General features: G+C 40.0%; 1 protein-coding gene across 2 annotated transcripts; it reads left to right on the top strand.

Annotated features, from left to right (window-relative positions):
- Positions 1-1,098: 1,098 nt before the first annotated feature.
- Positions 1,099-19,217, top strand: thrap3a (thyroid hormone receptor associated protein 3a). Of its 2 annotated transcripts, XM_072679764.1 has the most exons (12): positions 1,099-1,456; positions 7,300-7,452; positions 10,397-11,281; positions 12,537-13,042; positions 13,130-13,268; positions 14,302-14,471; positions 14,847-14,958; positions 15,134-15,218; positions 15,972-16,153; positions 16,290-16,455; positions 16,551-16,697; positions 17,309-19,217. In XM_072679764.1, exons 2-12 carry the CDS (start codon positions 7,325-7,327, stop codon positions 17,540-17,542), a joined length of 2,754 nt encoding a protein of 917 aa, XP_072535865.1. In that variant the 5' UTR covers positions 1,099-1,456; positions 7,300-7,324; the 3' UTR covers positions 17,543-19,217. The 2 variants fall into 2 exon arrangements, with proteins under 2 accessions (XP_072535865.1, XP_072535864.1); XM_072679763.1 differs by having other exon boundaries at positions 12,537-13,268.
- Positions 19,218-20,159: the final 942 nt, after the last annotated feature.

Raw genomic sequence — 20,159 nt, 5'->3', positions numbered from 1 at the left:
TCATAATTACATTGCATCCCATTCAGAAATGTTGATATATGACCATATTTGCAAATATAAAGGATTGAGCATATATAATGTAAACTATATGCACACATAAATTATATACATATGTAAGTATCATATATTGGATACACGCATAATACATGGTTCATATAGTGCTTTTGATTGGTAGGCTAATACATAAATGTAGTAAATATACAACATAATATTGATCATAGTACATATATGTAATATATTTTGATCACATATACTTTTGATCATATATTGTTAAAAAATATAGTTACACATATATTGACACTGACATGCAAAAAGGAAAAAAACTTTCTTAACTTTCAGTGGAAGTCAATGTAAAAGGATTTTATACCAAGTCATTTTTGAGCATTTCTATCATTTACCATTAAATTTACTGCCAGCCTACAAGTCAAAATGTCATCTGAAATATAGACTATTTTAAAATGAGTGTCAGATATTCCAATATATAGAATTCTTTTATACCCAACTTACACGTCCCACATATTATAACTGAAGCGTAGCCTATGTTGCATATAAATATGACATCATATTTTAAATGTGCATACTGCCATATGTCAGATTTGCTAGTAATCTAAACTGTGCCACTGTAGATAAACAAACTAGGATGATTACAAAATTGATACAACCGATATGCAGCTGGAATCTGGATGGGGGGAAGAAGCAGCCTCTATCTTTGGGGTGTTTAGGTCCACTGCGCTTAGGCACTGCCTCTAGTGGTGAAGAGCAGTCCAATACAGCTGTGTGTATTATGCTGCCATTCACCAGTAATTAAGCTATGATTTTCCCTCTGTAATGCAATATAACAAAGCAAACTGGGCTCTGTACACTCCTAATCCCGGACTTCAGGTTCAGACGCGTTCAGAGCCCGTTTCCCTGCTAATCTCGTATGTAAGAAATGTAAGACTGTGCGCATTGCTGGTCATTTGCAGGACTGAGCGCTGTGTCTTTAAGGCTTCAATGGGAGGGCAAGCTGTCAGACACTTGTTTGAAGGAGGGAACCCAAAAACGAAACTTGAGCCCCCTCGGTGGTAGTAGCGCTGCTGCGCACAGCTTCAGTCACACCTTAGAGGGATGGACAGCTTTAACATCTGCGACCTTTTTGCATAATACGACATTCATATTTCAGCGTGGTTCGTGGTTCGCAGCACAGCCGTGCGGCCACTGGTCTTTTGAGCTACACGGAGTAGTAACCTAATGTTCAGGGTTGCGCTTATGGTGGTTTATGAGGATTCTCTGAAGATACCAAGGTGGACTTTTTTCTCCTTATGTCTTTGCTCTGAATAGCTCAGATGAGCTCAGCTGATGAACGTGTTTCCATTTGAAGCAGCAGCAGCAGCAGCAGCAGCCAGAGAAGCCTTTAGTGTCCTTTTGAAGATTAGTCAGGTTTGGCATCACCAGCGCTCTGTTACGGACAGAATCGGTAAGTGTGCTTTTAAGAATTGGCTGCTTTTTGCTTTTGGGGTGAGCGTGATAACCTGCCATCCAAGTGCGAGTCCACAGACATCAGTAACGTCTTTATTTGACAGCTGGCATCTTTCTATTAGAACTTCTCTTCGTGCGTAATGCTCCGTTAAGTGTGTTTTTAGTAATTGTGCTTTTTAAGAATTGGCTGCTATTTTCTATTTTTTGCTATTGCTATTGTCGTGTGCGAGATGACCTGCCATCCAAGTGCCATTCCTCTGACACCAGTAAGGCTTTACCTGACTGCTAGTATTTTACAGTTAGAACTTTATTTCGTGCGTAATGCGCCATTGCCAGCGCCATTGACTGATCAAGGCAGGCTGCACGGACAGTCGCAGACCTTCTTAGGGCTGGATGTCAATGTTCTGTAGATCACTGTACCTAGAATCCACGTGAAGACGGCGTCTCACGATTCTAACAAACTGATCTGATTATTAGAGGCACAGATGTAACGATATACATCTCGTTATAGGCAGAAGCGATTCAATACGATGCAATACAGGGTTGTCAATAAGCCTACTGAACTATTGCCTGCATCAACCAGTGCAGTTTAGGGAAGTTTCTGGTCAGTAATCAGTGAAGGCTACAGAAGATTCAGGGTCAGATATGCTTAGTCTGGATGGAACTCTGTGGGCGTATTTGATAGTAGCGTTTATTCTCTTTTTTATAGCTCTGTATCCTCATAAATATACTTAGATAAACCAAGATGTGCTACCAGAAATATCATGTGGCCTCTGCTGTGTAAGACCAGGCTATCATTTTCACATCTTTGTACAGAGCGTTCTGTCTAGGTCTAGGGGTGTGTGTATGTTAGAAAGAAAGGTCTTGCTACTTGTATTTACAGTCATATAAAATAAGTGTTAATATAACAGAAATTATATATATATATATATATATATATATATATATGTTATAAATTGCATTATATTATCACCTGTTAAATATGCCATTGGGGAATGTACTCTATATGGACAAAATTATTCAGACACCTTCTTATTCACAGTTTCTTCTGAAATCAAGAGTTGAAAAAAAGGGGTTGATCCTGCTTCTGTCGGAGTTACTCTCTGTACTGTGCAGGGAACACGTTCTACTAGATTTCATTCAGTGACAAGAGCGTTAGTGAGGTCAGGATGTTGAATGATTCCCACCCAACTTTATCCCCAAGACCCCAACTTATTCCAAGACTTGGATGGAGCACCAGACATAATTCCAGAAAACACAGTTCCACTGCTCTACAGTTTAGTGCTGGGCGGCTTTATACTCCTCTCTCCTCCATGTCTGGCGTTACGCATGGCGCCAAAATGTTACTTCTGTACAGGGACTGGACAAGCTTTATATATATATGTGTGCATTTGCACATCTATGTCAGCAATGAGTGCAAGGTAAAGTAGCTAAATGCACTCATTACAAGGGATGTTCACAAACACATACATATATGTGATATAGTGTATGTCAGCTTTCTCTTAGCACTGCATCTGTCATATTCTGCTCATTTCGAAACCACAGCTTACGACCCACTCTATTTTATATGTAAAGAGAAAGGGAACTACAACTTAAACTTAGACAGCTTTCTAAAAATGAGCTGTGAGAACACAAATACTATTTGCATTAAGAACTCACAAACTTCTATGTGGATAAAATACTTATCTTCAGGGGATTTGCATCTGCTTAGTCTCATTGACAGCATCAGTGAGTCTGATATCTGTTGTGATGTAATTAGAACCTGTCCTCTTATAGAGTTCTTAAAGGAAACATCTGTGTGGTCTAGCATGAAGTTATAAAGTTTATAGAGTTTGTGAGATGTAGCACATCACACTCCCCTAAGGCCAATAACTTCAGTAATTCAATGGGATATTCCAAATGATCTTAAATAACTAATGCTGGCTGGCTAGTGAGAATGATCTCAATAGAGTGAGATCAAGTGAGATTAATCAAGAAATTTGGGGCTTTTGAGAGAAACACAAGGCATCTTAAAGTAAGTCTGACAAACTAATGCTGGTAGGCCAGGAAAAACAATCCCCATAGAGCTTCTATATGAGTTAAATCAGGAAATTTGGGAAGTTGAGAGGAACACCCACTACAGAGTGGTTCTTGTAACTGTACTATAACTTGGGTTTTCTTGGTTTTCTAACTGCACTTCATTCTTTACACTCTTGCTTGATGATGCTCTACATGAGCTTATTAAGATCCTGGAGGGGTTCAATCATATTCAGTTCATTTGCCTTAACAGTGTGTTGATGTATCGAGAGAAGGCTAAAAAAGGTTGGCTATATTTGATCCATGTTTGGAACAAGGCTTCATGAAAATGGCAGTTGTCTTGGCCTTTAATCTGGTGCTGTTACGCCATTTGTTTTTTTATAGATAGCAAATGTGATTGCGGCTGCTTGGGTGACATCCCTGGTCTTAATGACAGAGGAGTTGATTGAGTGGTGGGTGCTTAGTGCTGCCATATTGGGTTACTCCACCATTGTCTGCATCAACTTTCACCCCCTCAATGGAACAGGTGATGAGGCTTGCAAGTTGAGAGTCGCAGCTGCCTTTTTTGGGAGGTGTGTGTTTGAGTGTGTGAAAGTGTGTGTGTGTTTTAAAGAGAAAGAGAGAGAGAACTGTGTGGTGGTGGGGGGGGAGGAGGGGAGGCAGAGGACAGGGGAAAGAGGTGAAAGAGGGTTGGAGGGAGGCTGTGTGTGTTTGTGTGGGTAATGACAGCACATGGATATGATTACTGGGGTGTTTGACACAGTCTTTTTTAGATGTCAAATCCTGGTGATTAGGCCATGGAGCATACTCTACATGCTGGAGACAGCTGCTCTTTACTAATCTACTGTCGGCTCCTTTAAAAAAAGGATCTCACTATTTCTTCCACACAGTAAAGCTGGCTGAGAGCTAGTGCTTCCATTTTAAAACTGGCCAAATCTTTATAGGACTTCTAAACTATTCCATTTACACACATCTCTTGGTAAATGGTGCTATTTTATTTGCACTGAAGACACAGCAAAACACTGATCAAACAACTGCTGACTGTTATAGAAAATGATCAGTGGACATCAGTTTGAGTCCCTGATGGAATCCCTCACTGTGGTGGCAGTGGATCACTTTTATGGTTGATATATTCCTAATCATTAGACATAAAAAGTTAAGCCCATAGAGCTAGTTCTTTTTCACACTGGAGAAAGAAGCACATTTGAACCCAGTTCAGTAGGCTCGCACAGTAAGCAAAAAAGCCTCCCTGTCTGGAGGCTGCAGGAAATTGCAAAGTTTAAGCCAAAAGCAACAGCCACCCAAAATGAAGAAGGCTGGAAATGGTCATGATCTTTTTCACTGTGCACCAAAATAGGAGTGATGCACTTCGACAACCATGTGTTGAACAAAGATGCCGTATTGGCTTTCTGTATTTGGTCTTCAGTTTCATATTCACTAACAAGTTGCCAAAAGGATCTGCAGGAGGAGCCAGTTTTGCAGAGTTGTTTCACAGCAAGAGTGTAAACAAACACGATCAAAGTAAAAAACACTGTGTGTAACATTAGAGATGTGCTGGTCCGCATTATTGATCCGATACAACTAAGTTGTATTTAATGTTGAGTAATGGCTGGGACTGAAGATCTGATCGTTTAATAGTTAGATGTAAAGATACATAGCCATTTTATTTTATGTGAAATCAGTTTATTATCTAATACACTCCACATTTAAATTCCTCTGACATGCCCAAAGAAACATACCCCTCTCTCTTGGTTTTGAAAGCGCTGGTCCCGTGGTGTCCCAGCCAACATTCTCATGTGGGGCTCACATGGGTAGAGCATGAACAAGGTGGGTTTCATGTGGGCATGGGCTCTGAGTGGGTTGGTACATGTTTGTGTTACTTGGACCCAGTTGGGCTTCCTAAATGGGCCCCATCGTTACAGCCCACCCTAATCTCACATGAGTCCCATCTAGGCACCATGTGTAGTGAACAACTCAGATGGGGCCCATGTAAACCCCTTTTTTAGTCCCACCACTGACCCTAGTGGGACCCTGTTGGGAATTTTACCATTTCATTTCACTCTGTCTTTGGCTCTTTTTATTTGTGTTCTTTCTCGTGCTTTACTAACTCTTCATTTTTTTTCAGTAATGTGACACACTTAAAAATAACCGTAATACAACCCTTAAAGGTTCTTTACTAATTTAAAGATTCCTTACATTCACATATCTCTACTATAAAATGTTCTCTAGAGAAACAAAAGTGGTTCTTCTGTGGCATGGCTCATAGCACTTTTGTTTTTAAGAGTGTGGAGTTCTTGGGGCGTTACACTCTTAGTGGCTTGGGGCCGCTAAACCACAACGCAGCGAATCTAAAACTGCAGAGAGTATTAGAGCATTAGTCTGGTGGATGCTGGTGATAGACAACAGTACCAGAGTTCGCTTTCAGCACCTCTAGAAATACATGCATGATAAAACTGAAGAGCCAACAAAGCGCTGGTGCCGCCACACGGCAGTGTAGTTCGCTGTGCATTTTCCCTGCCAAACCTGTAGTGCTCTCCTTGATATGTTGGTGAGCTCTTGTCAGTGATCTCTGCACATGAAGCACATTGCGTTTCAGGGTATATTCTTATGATCCACTTTTGTAGGAGATCATAAAGTAAGTGTGGTGTTTACTGTAAATGAAAGTGTTGGGTCTTTTAAATTAACGTTTGTTTAAAGTGCAGTGTAGGAATGAACTGATCAAATGACTGGCAGCACTATACTCTGTTCGGGTTGTTTAGCACCAAAGGACTGTAAATGTCATAGTGTAACACGAGTGTACTGCTCTTGAAGTGTACTTCAAAGGCCAGAGCACACTGATCCAACAAAATCCAGCAAATCCAAGCATTGAGGCCTGAACCTTTGGGTGATTGTTGAGTCACCCTGGTTCTTTTTTTCTGAACATTCTTTAACCCTTGTGTTGTTTTATGGGTCAAAGATGACCACCCATTATGCTTATAAGCAGAGAAAAAAACCCTCAACCCTAAACTTTTTTCTTTTGCCTGACATTTAATGACTTTTCATTCACTGACCCCAACATTAGGCAAAGTGAAACATCACCTTTGTTTATACTTCCATGAAAGCTCTAAATAGATTGTCTTCGGGTCGGGTTTGACAAGAGGACTATACAGAATGATCGGACTACATAATGGATTCTATCTCTACTCTCTTAAAAATAAATTGCTACAAATGTTATTGATGTTATAAAAGAACCATAGAATGTTTGGTTCCTTAAAAAGTGTGTGACTGGGGAGAACCTTTACATTACAGCTTCACCCACAGATGTGCTTGTTTGGCACAGTCCCAATCAACCTAAAATTGCAGTGCACAATATTTACACATTCCCTAAAATTTAGAGTGTTATGTTTTTCAGTAGATTTTAATTTTGTGTTTGTGTGAAAGACCATCAAAACATATGAATGCCTTAAAATATGCCTTCAAGATCTACAGTGGCATCAGCATCACATTGGTGTATATGATATAGAAATATATAATATGCAAATATTGGATACTGGCCTCTGTACACAATTCCTAATTCCCATAGCAGTGCATACAATGGTGCTTAAATGCACAGTGTTGGAGTTGAATATGCAAATGAGCACACCTCTGTCAGTTATATACTTCTCAGTTTCAGCCATTTTTCAAACTGGGCAGTTCTCTTCTCGGAATACGTCCAAAAATGTGGGAAGTTCATTGTTTTGTCAAAATCCTCCAACCACAGTCTAGAAAATATATAAAAAGAACCCTGAGGACATGTTCTGTGTTGTGCTAATGGCTTGGACTGATTGATGCTGTGTACTCCCACAGGGCCCTGTATGAGAACTTTCCAGTGATGTCTAAGACACAGAGATCTTCCTCCAGAACACACTCACGCTCAGCCTCCAGGTCCAGATCACACTCAGAGTCCCGCTCCAGATCTCGCAGCAGCTCCCGCTCCCGCTCAAGGAAGCATCGCTATGGGTAACTTCCTGCTCATGCACACACCTTACAGCCTCTGGATAGCTGCAGTTTCACCAGAACTCATTATGCACAAGTGTTCACACAGATGGCCAAGGATATTTTTTTAAAGTTACATTAGAGGAAAAAGAAGGCTGATAAGGCTTTTTAGTTTCAGGTTCAGGTTTCAGCCTCCAGTTTCACTGATATGATATATTCATAGAAACACATCCAGTAAGCAGATCATTAGATTTTCCCCTTATTAACATCTGTCAGTCAGTTGTGTCTTCTGTGGTGTCTTACAAAAGCAGCAGTTCTGTTTAATTGAAAAAAGTCAGGCCAACTTAAAATGATAAAGCAACTAATCACACTAATTAATATTTAACACAAGTTAGTTTAAACGGTCTCCTAGCTCACATTTTTAGATATTTTTATGTTTTTATATTTCTGTTTACACTTATAGAACATCCCCTATCACATCGCATCCCCAGACCGGGAGGCTTTTGATAATGGAGCACTGAGCCCTTGGGATTTAAACGTATTATCTGCTCACACTCAATGAGTATGCAGTTAGACCACTGTGCCACTCTAGGGCTGTGTATGACACTAAACATACCTCGGAGTAAATTTACCTTACCATTCTATTTTGGACACAGATTGAGTGATACAACTGTCTAACTGCCTGCTTGTCAAGAGACAGGAGATCACAGTCTGTTTGAATCCAACACTATTGTCAGATTGTCAGGGATAAAGGGAGTCTTAATCTGCGGAAAAAAAGGGAGGAGAGACAGACAAATTGGAGGAAGAAGACACAACAAATCTTAGAAAATACTTCAGGTGCAACTTCTTTACTAATGCTTTTGAGTTGCTCGACTTGGGATGCAGAACTAAACAATATACGTTAGGAGTTACTAAACTGAGTTGAGTTATCAAGCTCAAAATTAGCTTTTTGGGAAGTGATGAACTTATTTCTTAAGGCTTAAAAGACAACCTTCCAAACTCTTTACACTGGCTTGAATCTCACTTTGAACATTTGATTTGAAAATTACTTCCAGTCCAAAGCACACAGCGGACATTCAGCTATCCAACACATGCAAAGCTGATGTTCAGTTTCCACATAAATGACTCATTTCATGGTATAATTGATATGCTATTGAAGCATTGCTAATCATCAGCCTATTCTTCCACATGTTCAAGCTTCTCCATTTATTACCTTCTTTCAGCTGGGCACTCCCTTTGCTGAGACTACTGTGGAAAATGTCAGTTTTGGCTTAGGAGTTCAGCTTAGTCAGCATGATTTATCCTGTCTATAGCAGTTCCTTCACCATGGCATTAAGTCTGAAACTTGAGGTTGTGGGTTCATGTAGTCTTAGTAAACGTTCAGATGTTCTTCACAAAAAGGGTACTTTCCTGCCTTGCGCTCCAAGAGAAATGAACACAGACACACAATAGTAGACCTGTAAAAAGATCTGCTGCGCTTTATCCGAAATGTGTACTGGGGTGGCTTGTGACAAGGTGATGACACTGCAGCCATTGTTGATGCCACACAATTCTTGTCACATTCTTCTTACTGGTAGTGCATTTTAACAGATTTGTGTGGTCCTGTAAATCATGCAAATTGAGTGCAGTATGCAAAACTGTATTTTTCCTATTTGCAAGTGAAATATCATGTTTTATGTATGAATTTTCTCACTGGATAAAGATCAAGTCACTGTTTGCATTTCATGGAAAAGATCTATTGTTTCTTCCATGTGAACTCATTTGACCTTGATTTACATAGCAACAATCATCTTTTTGGCCTTATGTGGTCCACTGTAGCCAGAAGCTTTGGCTGCTTAGTCTATGAGCTGCTTATAGCTCTGTTAAAGTCTCTCAAGTAATGGACCAAAAGTCACCATAAGGTCTTTTGGAATAAGGCACTTTCTTGTTACCTTTAGAAGTTTTCTGGGCAATGATAGTGTGGTATAATCGGCAGTCAAAGAACCTCCTCTTTGCCTCCCAGTCTGAGTGGAAATCTTTCCCATATGGCCCATGTGACTGGCTCTTTCCACCCACACTCTGTACAAGAGATGCAGAGTCTCCCTCATTCTTAGTGAGAGTGCAATGCTGTGCTTTACCCTTTAACACTTTATTCCAATGAGAAAGCTTACTGAGTAAGTAAATATCAGTTGTTGTTGTTGTGCTTGGATGCATGTTTATTATTTGTTGAGCTGTTTGTTCAAATGATTTGTACCAATTGCATTTAAGTTCAGTTGCATTTGATTGAAAGACTAACTGGAAAAAAGTGGTTGTGCATCTGCAAGGAAAAACTTACTTCTTGTCTGATCATAAAAGTGGCTTCTCTTGAGATTTTTGCATTTCACCAGGGTTGCTGGTGGGAAAGAAAAAATAAAGAAATTAATTTGCTAGATTTTTGAAACTTCTACTATTGTTCCTGTGATTTCAATCAGTGTAATCCCTGCTGCATATGGACTGGTTCAACATGTCTTCAGTTGTGCACGACTGTGGGGTGTACACAGTACTGCCTGGAATTATTCACTGCTGGGATGAAATGTGTAATTAAGAGAATCCAAGGTGTAAGTCATTTCCCAAATGCTTGCCATGGACAAGTAATAGTTCTGATATTGCAACAGAGGAAAAGGTGACTGGTTTTGTGAATTTTGTACAAGTTTGAACAAGTAGTACTATAGGGCCACCTTGTGGTTTTAAAAAACTCTGCAGATACAACTCATTTCATTACTCATTACAACACATCACAAAACCATGCTAGATAAAATAATCCAGTTTACTATTTAAACACTGAATATTGTTTACAATATAAATGTCTTGTTTTGCAATAAATGCATTTTAATTACATAACAAATAACAGTCCTGTTGTTAAATTGGAGTTACTTGGCATTGGCATAATTCTGTAGAAGCTTACTTGTAGTCTTTGAAGACTCAGGCTTTCCCTCTTCTTCTCTCCAAGTTCTAGGTCTCGCTCTCGGTCAAGGTCCCATTCTCCAGCTTATAATCGGGAACGGAAGCATCCTAGGGACTTTCAGAACCATCGTGAGTTCCGTGGCTACCACAGAGGCTTTCGGAGGCCTTATTACTTCCGAGGCCGAGGGAGGGGCTTCTTCAGGGGACGCTATCAGCGTGGAGGAGGAGGTGGAGGAGGCGGAGGAGGATACAATAACAGGTCTGGCAACTGGCAAAATTTCCGCCAGCATCCACAACAAAAGCAGCAACAAAAGCAGCAGCAACAGTATAACCACAACCCCAAAAGGGGGCGCTCTCGGTCCTGCTCGCCCAAGAAAAGTTCAACCAGCCCTTTTCAGTCCCACAGCCATTCCCATCGCTCGGACAGATCTTCTTCACCACATTCACACCACTCCTCTTCCTCTAGCTCTTCCAGACAAAAGTCTGGTTCTGCTACGCACTGTTGCAAGGTTGTGAGAGAGGGTGAGTCTGCACCCAAGGAAAGCCTGAAAAATGGAGGAGCAGACACAACACTGGCCGAGCAGTCAGAATGCCCCCCAGATGCTGAGGGGGGTACAAGTGGAGACACTGCCCCTGACACATGGACAGTCCCTAATGAGCATGGCAGCAGCCCAAAGAAGGCTAGCCCACATGTTAATTCTGCTGTTGCTGACCAGGGGGATCAGGCTAGCAGGGAAACAGGCTCTATGCCTGTGAATTCAGGTGCAACAACCAATGGTTCTAACTGCTGGAAGACTGTGGCCTCTGCACCTGCATCTACCACCAGCCTGTCACAGAAAAGCCCAACTACAGTTTTTTCAAGCTTTGGGATTTTTTCAAATGCTGACCAGCCAGATGAAGATACAGTTGCCATATCAATGGCATTTAAAAAGTAAGATATTGTCAAACCAATGAGTGCTATGACTGTATTGATATTGTGTTAGTTTAAATAGTTATGATGTCCATGTCAGTTTTGCAGTACTTCCATTAAAAGGGTTAAAAGGAAATTTGCTAAACATACTTGTTTCTGAGAAATTGGAACAAAACGATATACAATATTGGGATTTCAATGATTTCTTTGAACAGTTCTCCGGACAGAATACGTGTACAACCAACATATTTAATAGGTAGCCATCCTTCTTTACGATTTAGCTCAATTAGCTTGATTAGTTTGCAGCTGACCACCTGGACAAAGCCTTCTGGAGAAAAGTTTTAAGGTCAAATAAGACATAGATTGAGTTTTTTATGGTTACAGTGACCAGAGGTATGTTTAGAGGCGTCAAAGTGAGGCATTAAACCTCAAGAACACTGTACCAGTTGTTAAGCATGGTGGTGATAGCATCATGCTCTGAGGCCGTTCTGCTGGTGGTGGAACAGTTACATTGCACAAAGTGAGTGGGATAATAAAGAAGGACTACCTTCTAAAGTTTTATTTTGGACACGTATTATGCCCCAGAATACTGTTCATATATGCAGCAAATTTAGGAACCTTCTTCTGCCAGGCTCCATCTGTAGAAATGTTTTTTTCTTTAGTCTGGTAATTGAGTAAGAGTATGAATGGGAATAACATCGCAGGGCCTTTGTGGGTTTCCTGTGAGTCAGAGTAAAAGTGGTCACTGCTGGATCTGGGTTTAGGAGAACAGTCATGTTGAGACATGCTTTTAAGGCACACTCTATAATTATAGCACAGCAAAGTGGCAATTGGATGAGTGGTACTCTCAGAAAAAGCACAGAAATCTACTAGAATCAACATTCACTGAGGGTCGTTAAGTGTTAGAACTCACGTTACAGGTGGCCAAGAAGGCTCACCATAGAGTTATACTGTTTGCTTGGCTTGTGTAGAGTTATACAGTAAAGGCAAGTCTGCTTAAAATGCACTAAAGGTTTGTGGTGGAGGTCTCTGTTCATTTGCATACTTTACAAAAGGATGCCCTTAAACACTCCTAGCTTCACATAAAATTTAGGAAGCAATTTCAGTCCCTTGCAAGTACAGACTTGTCATGGTTTACTGTATGGGAAGAACATACTTTTAATTCTCTTGAGAACACAAGATTTTCGTTGAATTGTTTCCTGGGATCCGCATGTGATTATTTTATAGGTTCTGCAAGCATAATTAACTGCCACTGTGTTTCTCTTTCACTGATTAGATTCTTGGAGGAGCAAAGGAGTAAAAAACAGGCTGCCACAGAGTTTGGCATTCAAAAGGTTGCAACCAATGGGGATACACAAAGTGAAAAAAAGAACAGCAACAGCAAGTCCGAGGGCGTCTTTGATCAGCCTCCTGACCTTGGGGTGTCTAAGCCTGCAGTGCATAATGACGAGAGGAAGAGTGAGAAATACAAACCTGTTGATGCTGTTAAGGCTGACATGCCGTCTAGTAGTTTCTTAAACAGGCCTCAGTTCTTCTGTGAAGATAGAGAGGAAGAAGAGGAAGATCAGACAGAGTCCTATTTACACATGAGGGATGTGGAGAATGCCGCTCCCAAGCGCAAAGGCAAAGCAGGACTGTCTGCCCGTGAACTATTTGAAGAACATGTCAACAGGTTGGAGGAAATAGCTTGGGATGATGAGCTTGAGGCCTTTCTGCTAAGCCGGAAGCAGGAGAGAGCTGCAACTATACTGGCCGCTCTCTCTAAAAGGGAGAAGCTTGGACGTAAGTGTGGGGACTTCTCCTCTGAGAAATGCTCAAAGGTGAAACAGAAGGAGAAAAATACATTGTGTCCCTCTCCCAAATATGCAGCTCTTTCTCGAAGGAGCTCTGAAAACCGGGAGCAAGAGATGTTCATGACTGTGAGTGACACATCCCCTCCCAGGCCTTCTGGGAAAAGAGGGACAGAGTTTAATCTGAGAATGGAGTCCCTTAGCGATGACCTGGCAAGGTAAATAATATGTTCTAACTCACTAATACCTTCTCCACCACTCGTTCAGAAACAGCGTAACTTAACTACACGTTTGTGTGCACATACAGCTCCGCGCAAGCAGTATTGTTCAAATAAAGATCTGCATACCTTTGGTATATATGGAGGGTTAAAGCAGGTCAGGTCCAAAACATCAGTGACCGCCACAAGAATACCTTCCTTCGCTATTTCTTCTGATTTTACACAACAAGGTCAATGACCATGGCGACAGTTGAGGAGTTTATCTTGGGAAGACGGCGTAAACAGACGAAAAAAAGTGATTGTTGTCATTGTTTGTTCAGTTTTCTGCTGATGTCACATCACATTGCGGTATACTAAGAGTGCCGTTTGTTGGTATTGCATTGTGCGGATACCTAGCTTTCATTTCTGAGGATGTGCATAACCAATGCTTTGAACAACACTTTGCTGGGTATGTGGAGCAGCCACCTTTTGCACACGTATGTGTAGTTAAAATAAAGAATTACTGAACAGTAGATGTGTCTAGTGTGGGGTCAGCCAGGTCTCTCAAAGAGCATGTTGACCATTGAAATTTTAAAAATTAAAAAAAAAAGGTCAAACATAATATCGCAATGGACCACATCATTTATTATCCTTGATTGGCTGAACCTAAAATAAGATTACTACTATTGCTATATGGATGGCAGTTGCATTGCAGGAATACAGTACTTTAGACATGCAGGACAAACCAGTAAGTTTGAGTAATCGAACACACCAAGAACTGGTAGAATCTAGTTGTGTATTTGCAGCATTCAACAGCCAACATTCCCTTTATGTCTACTCTTCAACCTTCAGTTTGTTCTAATATTCCATAGAAATTCTGAAGTGACTAACAGAACGTTAAGTCTGTTGCAGGAAGAGATAATCATAATTTGTTTGTTCATGTTTTTATTGGTTTGTACAGCATGTTTAGTCTGCTAATACTTAATGGGGTTTGTCCCTTTGCCTCAAATTATGCAAACACTAGTCAGTAAATATTGTTTGTTATGTCTTACAGGTCTTCTGTTGTGTCTAATGACTGGAAGAATGCTATGGAACTTGTGCATCCTGATAGTAAGGAACAGAGGTGTCACTCAGTCTTCCAGCACTATACCTGTAATCATTTCCGCAAGAGTCCCTCAGAGCTCTTTGCTCAGCATGTAGTTGAGATTGTCCATCATATTAAAGGTGAGTGAAACTATTCTGATGTCACTGCACTACAGTTCTGGTTGCCACATTCGGTTTTCGACTGTGTTTTGACTATGTGTGTGCTACAGATGTGGACTAACTGGTAGAAAACCCTAGTTCATGGCTGAAATAATGTTTACTAACTAATCTGCCTCTGTATGGACTTCACATTTGCAGCCCGGAACTGTAGGACAGTTTTAGTGGCCATTTAAACTGATATGTCATGTAGTGATAGTCCAAACTCATTAGGAATCACTTTTAACTGAGCAAGCTTGTATCTTGTTGTATGTGTTTGAGTGTTTTAATAATTGTTTGTATTTTTTATTATTTTATTTGTAGTCAATAACCAACAGATATCCTCTCTCTTTCTCACAGCTCAACATTTCCCATCCTCTGGAATGACTCTAAATGATCGATTTGCCATGTACCAAAGAATAGCTGCTGAGAAAGAAATCATGAAGCAAAGAAAGAGTCCAGAGATACATAGGTATAGCAAATGTGGCACACCTTCTTTTTATGCTCGTTTTGGTGTCGTAACTGGTTTCAATTAGGCGGATCTGTATTCACATGAAAGCTACCCTCCCCAAGAGTTTCCAAGAGGTCCTTGGAACAAATCTCAAATCTTTTCTCCTTTTTCCTTTGATCTCTTTTTTTGTCCACAGGAGAATTGATGTTTCTCCCAGTGCTTTTAAGAGGCACTCTCTCCAGTTTGATGAGTTGAAAAGCTCCGTGGATAGCAGCTTCAAGGTGACAGAACATTTTGAAATATGACGTATTTTGGAAAAGAATGCTGCGAGAGTGAGCCAGCCAGAGCATCTTTAGCATCCCCTCTCTCTCTCTCTCTCTCTCTAAAAGCCCCTGCTTTTCCCTTGCAAGAGAGACATAAGCTCACTGCTAAATGAAAGTGAGACGTGAAAAGAGGCTCACTCAGTTTATTGTGTTGTATATTCCCCCCACAACAATTGATGGTTATGATTTACTGTGGGTACAAGCCTTCCTAAGGCAGTTGAGTCAAGAAATGAGAGGTCATAAACGGAAGTGACCAATTGCTCCCATGTCAAAGCCAATCAAAGGACTCTTGTCAAACTCCATAGTAAGTATTTTTCTTCAAAGCCTGAAAAGAGCAAACCAAGCCAGACAAAAGCGTAACATACTTTCATCTGCACCAATGAAAGTATTTGTGCTGTGGTAATTTATTCATTCGCGTTCTGCCGATGCTTGTTTTCTACTTTCTCTCAATACTGTTTAAGCTGTGGAAGGCAAAGTGAATGGAACGTGAAGCCTGTAAGGTCTCTGGGGTCTTGAGCCTTACTAGTGAAGCCCACTGTTGAATGAAATCTTTCTGTTAGTGCCAGATTGGTTCAAAGACCCACTTGCATGAATAAATCATTTGAGCAGTATTGTGTCTTGGCCCCATCCCATATGCATTTGCAGCAGGACAATGGAGCACAGCACTAATCTTTAGTCTGGCCACAACATCTTTCTGTTTCCCCCACACAGGTCGATGGTAAACAACTGAAAGGTGATACAAAGGACCTTCGATTGGATATTGAGCGGCGTAAAAAGTACTTAAGTGAAGAAATAAATGACAATCAGGAAGGAGCAGGGGAGTCAGGGGAATGTCTTGAGTTAAGTGTGGAGAGATCCACTGAGAAATCCTCCAAGCACCATAAGAAATCAAAGTAAGTTCTCTAGCAAAATCTATGTTCTGCAAGATCACATTAGAAATAATTCAAAAGATAATCATTATATAATCATATTAATTAAGCTGAGAAATCCCTTGCTGTTTAATGTAAAGACTACTGGTTCGTTTTTCAGAAAAAGCAAGAAAAAACGAGAGCGGTCTCACTCTTCCTCCTCCTCTTCATCCTCCCTTTCTCATGATGAAGAGGTTGAGTCCATGGAGGAGGGCTTCAGTCAGGCCCAGCTGCAGCTTAGAGAATGCACTGGGTCCATGGAAAGAGAGCAGACACATGGAGGATTTGTAAGTGTACTTTAGTAGTTAGTTTTTTTCTTCAAGGCCAAAGTGTTTATGGATTTATGCCACTGGTGCTAATGGGCATTTCATGCTTTTTGCAGCAGTTCAGAATACGAGGTAGAGGATGGAACAGACTTAATTCTCTTGCAAACAATATCAATGGAAATGGCAATGCTTATGTGCCGGTGCAGCTCAAGAATGAGGACTGGGATCCAGAGGACATGCCTCAAAACAGGAAATACTACTTGGTAGGTTATAATGATTCCAGATATTAGGCAACTTTATTGCCCTAAGCTCAATTTCAACTATTATTTCTGAATATTTAAGGATAAAAGAAAATTGTTTTATTTTACAGCATGTTTTACTGAATCAAATGCCAAAAAGCTAAAGTAACCACCCGATTCATCGATAAAAGTGACTGTAAAGACAATTCAGGAATATGATACACACTTTTTGTACAAGTGAGGAAAAAAAACAGTAGGCATAACTAAAACCAACAGCAATAGATCCAAACACTGGGTTGTATGCTTTATCTTTTCTCAATGCTAAGAAGTACATGTAAGCCATGTTCAGTAAGCTCCCATTCTCCTACAAATGTTTGTAAAGGCAGACTGTATGGCTAGGTGCTTAATTTTATACACCAATGGAAATGAGACAAAATGAAAAATCAAAATACAATGATTATAATGTCCTTTTAATGTAATCCCCAATACTTTTGTCCATATAGTGGACAGCATACAGGCTAGAGGCTATCTTTGATTCACTGAAGTGTGGAAAAATTATTTAGGCTGGGGGAAAAAGAGAGTAGTGTTATTCTAACTGATTTGTGCATATTTTGTCTGTCCCCCCTTTGTTGCAGCAAAACAGAAAAGATGGTGAAGGTGAAAGGAAGTGGGCAGAGCCCCGAGGGCATGTCCAGACTGGTGTGCCTCGTGTGAAGGGACGTTTTATCCTGAGGAGGCCCACCAGCTCGATCACCACAAACAGCCCTAGCTCTAATTGGAGCTATGCAAAGTTCCAGGCCAGTGGTGATGATGGGGGGCAGCCAGACAACAACACGCAGCAGAACCATAAACAGCAGAACAGTGCATGAGTTATGTACTGTAGGTGGCAATGAGGATTAACTGCTAGCTTTCCTCTACTCGTCTATCCTCCCCACCCTTCCCCACACTGGTGGACAGGACCAGGGAATTGCCATACACCAATGACACTTGTTCCTAAGTGTGTCATATTTCTGTACATACAGATCAAGGGTGTGATATTGTCAACTTGGCAGAAGACTGTAAAAGCCCAGTTTTTATAGAAGACTGTAAAAGCCCAGTTTTTATTTTCACTGGGGTCAAAAATAATGCATTTAGCAATGTTTTCTCGTCATCTTATGCACCTGTCTGTAGTAGACTATTAGGTGATTTTTTTGCACTTATTTACTCTTACTATGCAACTTTGGGGTCCTTCTTTCTGTTTTTATATGGATAGATATGCAATATGCTGACAACAGCATTTAAAGTGAAGGAGCATACATTAGGTGCCTTCAGGCTGAGGTATGCTGAGCTGATTACGCTCAGATGTTATGTTTCGTTGTTGACTTTAGGGGAGGCTGTACAGATGTCTCATAGTTGATAAAATGTGCAAGGATAAGATTTCATGTTGAATGGAAGCCTGGGTCTAGCCATGGCAATAAACATAAAGTGAATCTATTTCAGAAAAAAACGTGCACGTTATCAGTGGTGTCATTTATGGCGTATTTTTGTATTGATTTCACTGCTGTCATTCATATTCCTTTAATATCAACAGGAGACTCTTAAATTTAGTGACTTTTAACACCTACTAAGAATTTCCTGGTTTTTGTGTGTTAGTGCAGAGCATTTACAGATATTTCATTATCTGCTGTTGTTCAAGAAATGTTTGCTCAGTTACTGTGGCCATTTCATTTCAGTACAATTTGCACCTAGTCCTTATTTGTAATTTCTAATAATTGTTCTAAATGTGTGAAGATGGCCAAGATTCTTGAATGATTGAGAAAGAAAGTCATTGCTTAAATGAATGATTTAGTCTCACCATGGGACCAAACTACTACAGGTTCATGTCCCTCTGAACGACACTATGTTGAAGGAAACTGATCTGCTCAGTCTATTGTAGACCCACCCAACCAGCAGCTACAATGCCTTTCTGCTATGTACATTTTGCAACTAGATTCATAAAGGACTTTATCAGGGACAAGGATGTGTTAACGCCCTAATAAGTAATTTCTGAAACTGGCAGACCAGTTTTTGGTACTGCTGCCACAAAGACCTTCAAACAATTACCAGAACATTGCAGAACCAAACCCACTAAAGAGTAGATAAACCGTCTGCTGTGGTGAGGTTTGGCATAGGAAATTATCTAGAAGAATAGTGGAAGTAATGTAGGCCTGGCAGTAGACGATACATGTGTCATCTTTCTGCAGTATAGGCCTGGCTTTTTTTTAACATTATATGTGGAATCCTTTGATTGTTGTGTCCCAGTGTTTTAAGATGATATCAAATAATTTACATTTGAAATTAAGCTTTCTTTGTTCTTTTATGTCTTGCTTTTGGTTGCAGGCTTGTAAAATTGAGACATGTATGTCTCAGTAAAACTTAGTATATTGTTTTTTACTGAAAAAAAACAACAACATGTTCATACCTGGCCGAGGGTTTTTTTTTTTTTGCTTGTTAAGGTTTGCACTGTGTTGTCATTCATATCACACACATTTCAATTTAGAGATGTATTCTTAAAAATGTTTCACTTTGACAATAAACATTTTCAAACAAAAGAAGTGTTTTAATGGAGTAAAACTTTTTATTGAATTGGAAACTACTTTGTACGTCACATTAAAATTTAATTACAAACCACTACAATTAGAAAACTCAGTTGCTGCTAAATTCTCAATTGCTAAGACGCAATTTGACATTACCTCATAGGATTCAGTTTACACTAATATAACTGAAGAATGACTGGTATTCAGAAGATTGTTGGCCTAGTAGCTAGCAAAGTAAATGCCTATATCAAATTTCTGAACACCAAAATGTCATCAGCAGCTTACCAAAGTCATTATAGGATTTCATACCAGCAAACAGAACATATTAAGTATCCTTCCTCAAAGAACAAGAACTTGAGACACTCCACACTCTGGGTGCTTAGACTCAATATCTGATTGAGGACTGGGTTTCCCAAAAGCACAACGATCACTGTTAAATAGTACTTACTCTAGCAAGTCTTAACACTAAAAAAAGACTTGGGAAACTGGGCCTAGAACAGTAACAATGAAAAAAAAAATACAATAACAGTGAAAACAAAAGAGATAAAACCATAATTTGTTTTGTCCTTGGTTCAGTACAAAATGTCCTGGATCCTCTAAATTACAAGAATGTTAACATGTTACAAGCACGCTAACACTCCTGCATATTGAACAACATCAGTTACTGAAAATGTACTCTACTGCTCTGTGCGTTTGCTTGTGTACATTGATTCCGCAATATATATTGGTTCATATAACAAATTATGTAATATATACGCAAATTAAAAACGTATACAGTAATTGTGTAAATGTGACATTTCAGTCGTGTGGACCCAAAATGTAACTTTTTTGTTTGTATACTGTCAATGAAACCACTTAATTTGACAAAGCTTGCTGTACTGCTATCAAAGTAAAGATGCACGTATTTGTCACTGTGCAGTGTACACTGCAC

Source organism: Salminus brasiliensis, chromosome 5, assembly GCF_030463535.1.
Source record: "Salminus brasiliensis chromosome 5, fSalBra1.hap2, whole genome shotgun sequence".
Lineage (NCBI taxonomy): Eukaryota > Metazoa > Chordata > Actinopteri > Characiformes > Bryconidae > Salminus > Salminus brasiliensis.
The sequence above is the reverse complement of the archived record's forward strand: the minus strand, read 5'-3'. Positions and strand labels throughout refer to the sequence as shown.

Coding starts and splice junctions, on each gene's coding strand:
- thrap3a (XM_072679763.1), top strand. CDS start 7,325: ATGTCTAAGACACAGAGATCTTCCTCCAGAACACACTCACGCTCAGCC. Junction 15,219..15,971: donor CCGTGGATAGCAGCTTCAAG/GTGACAGAACAT, acceptor TCCCCCACACAG/GTCGATGGTAAACAACTGAA. Junction 16,456..16,550: donor AGCAGACACATGGAGGATTT/GTAAGTGTACTT, acceptor TGCTTTTTGCAG/CAGTTCAGAATACGAGGTAG.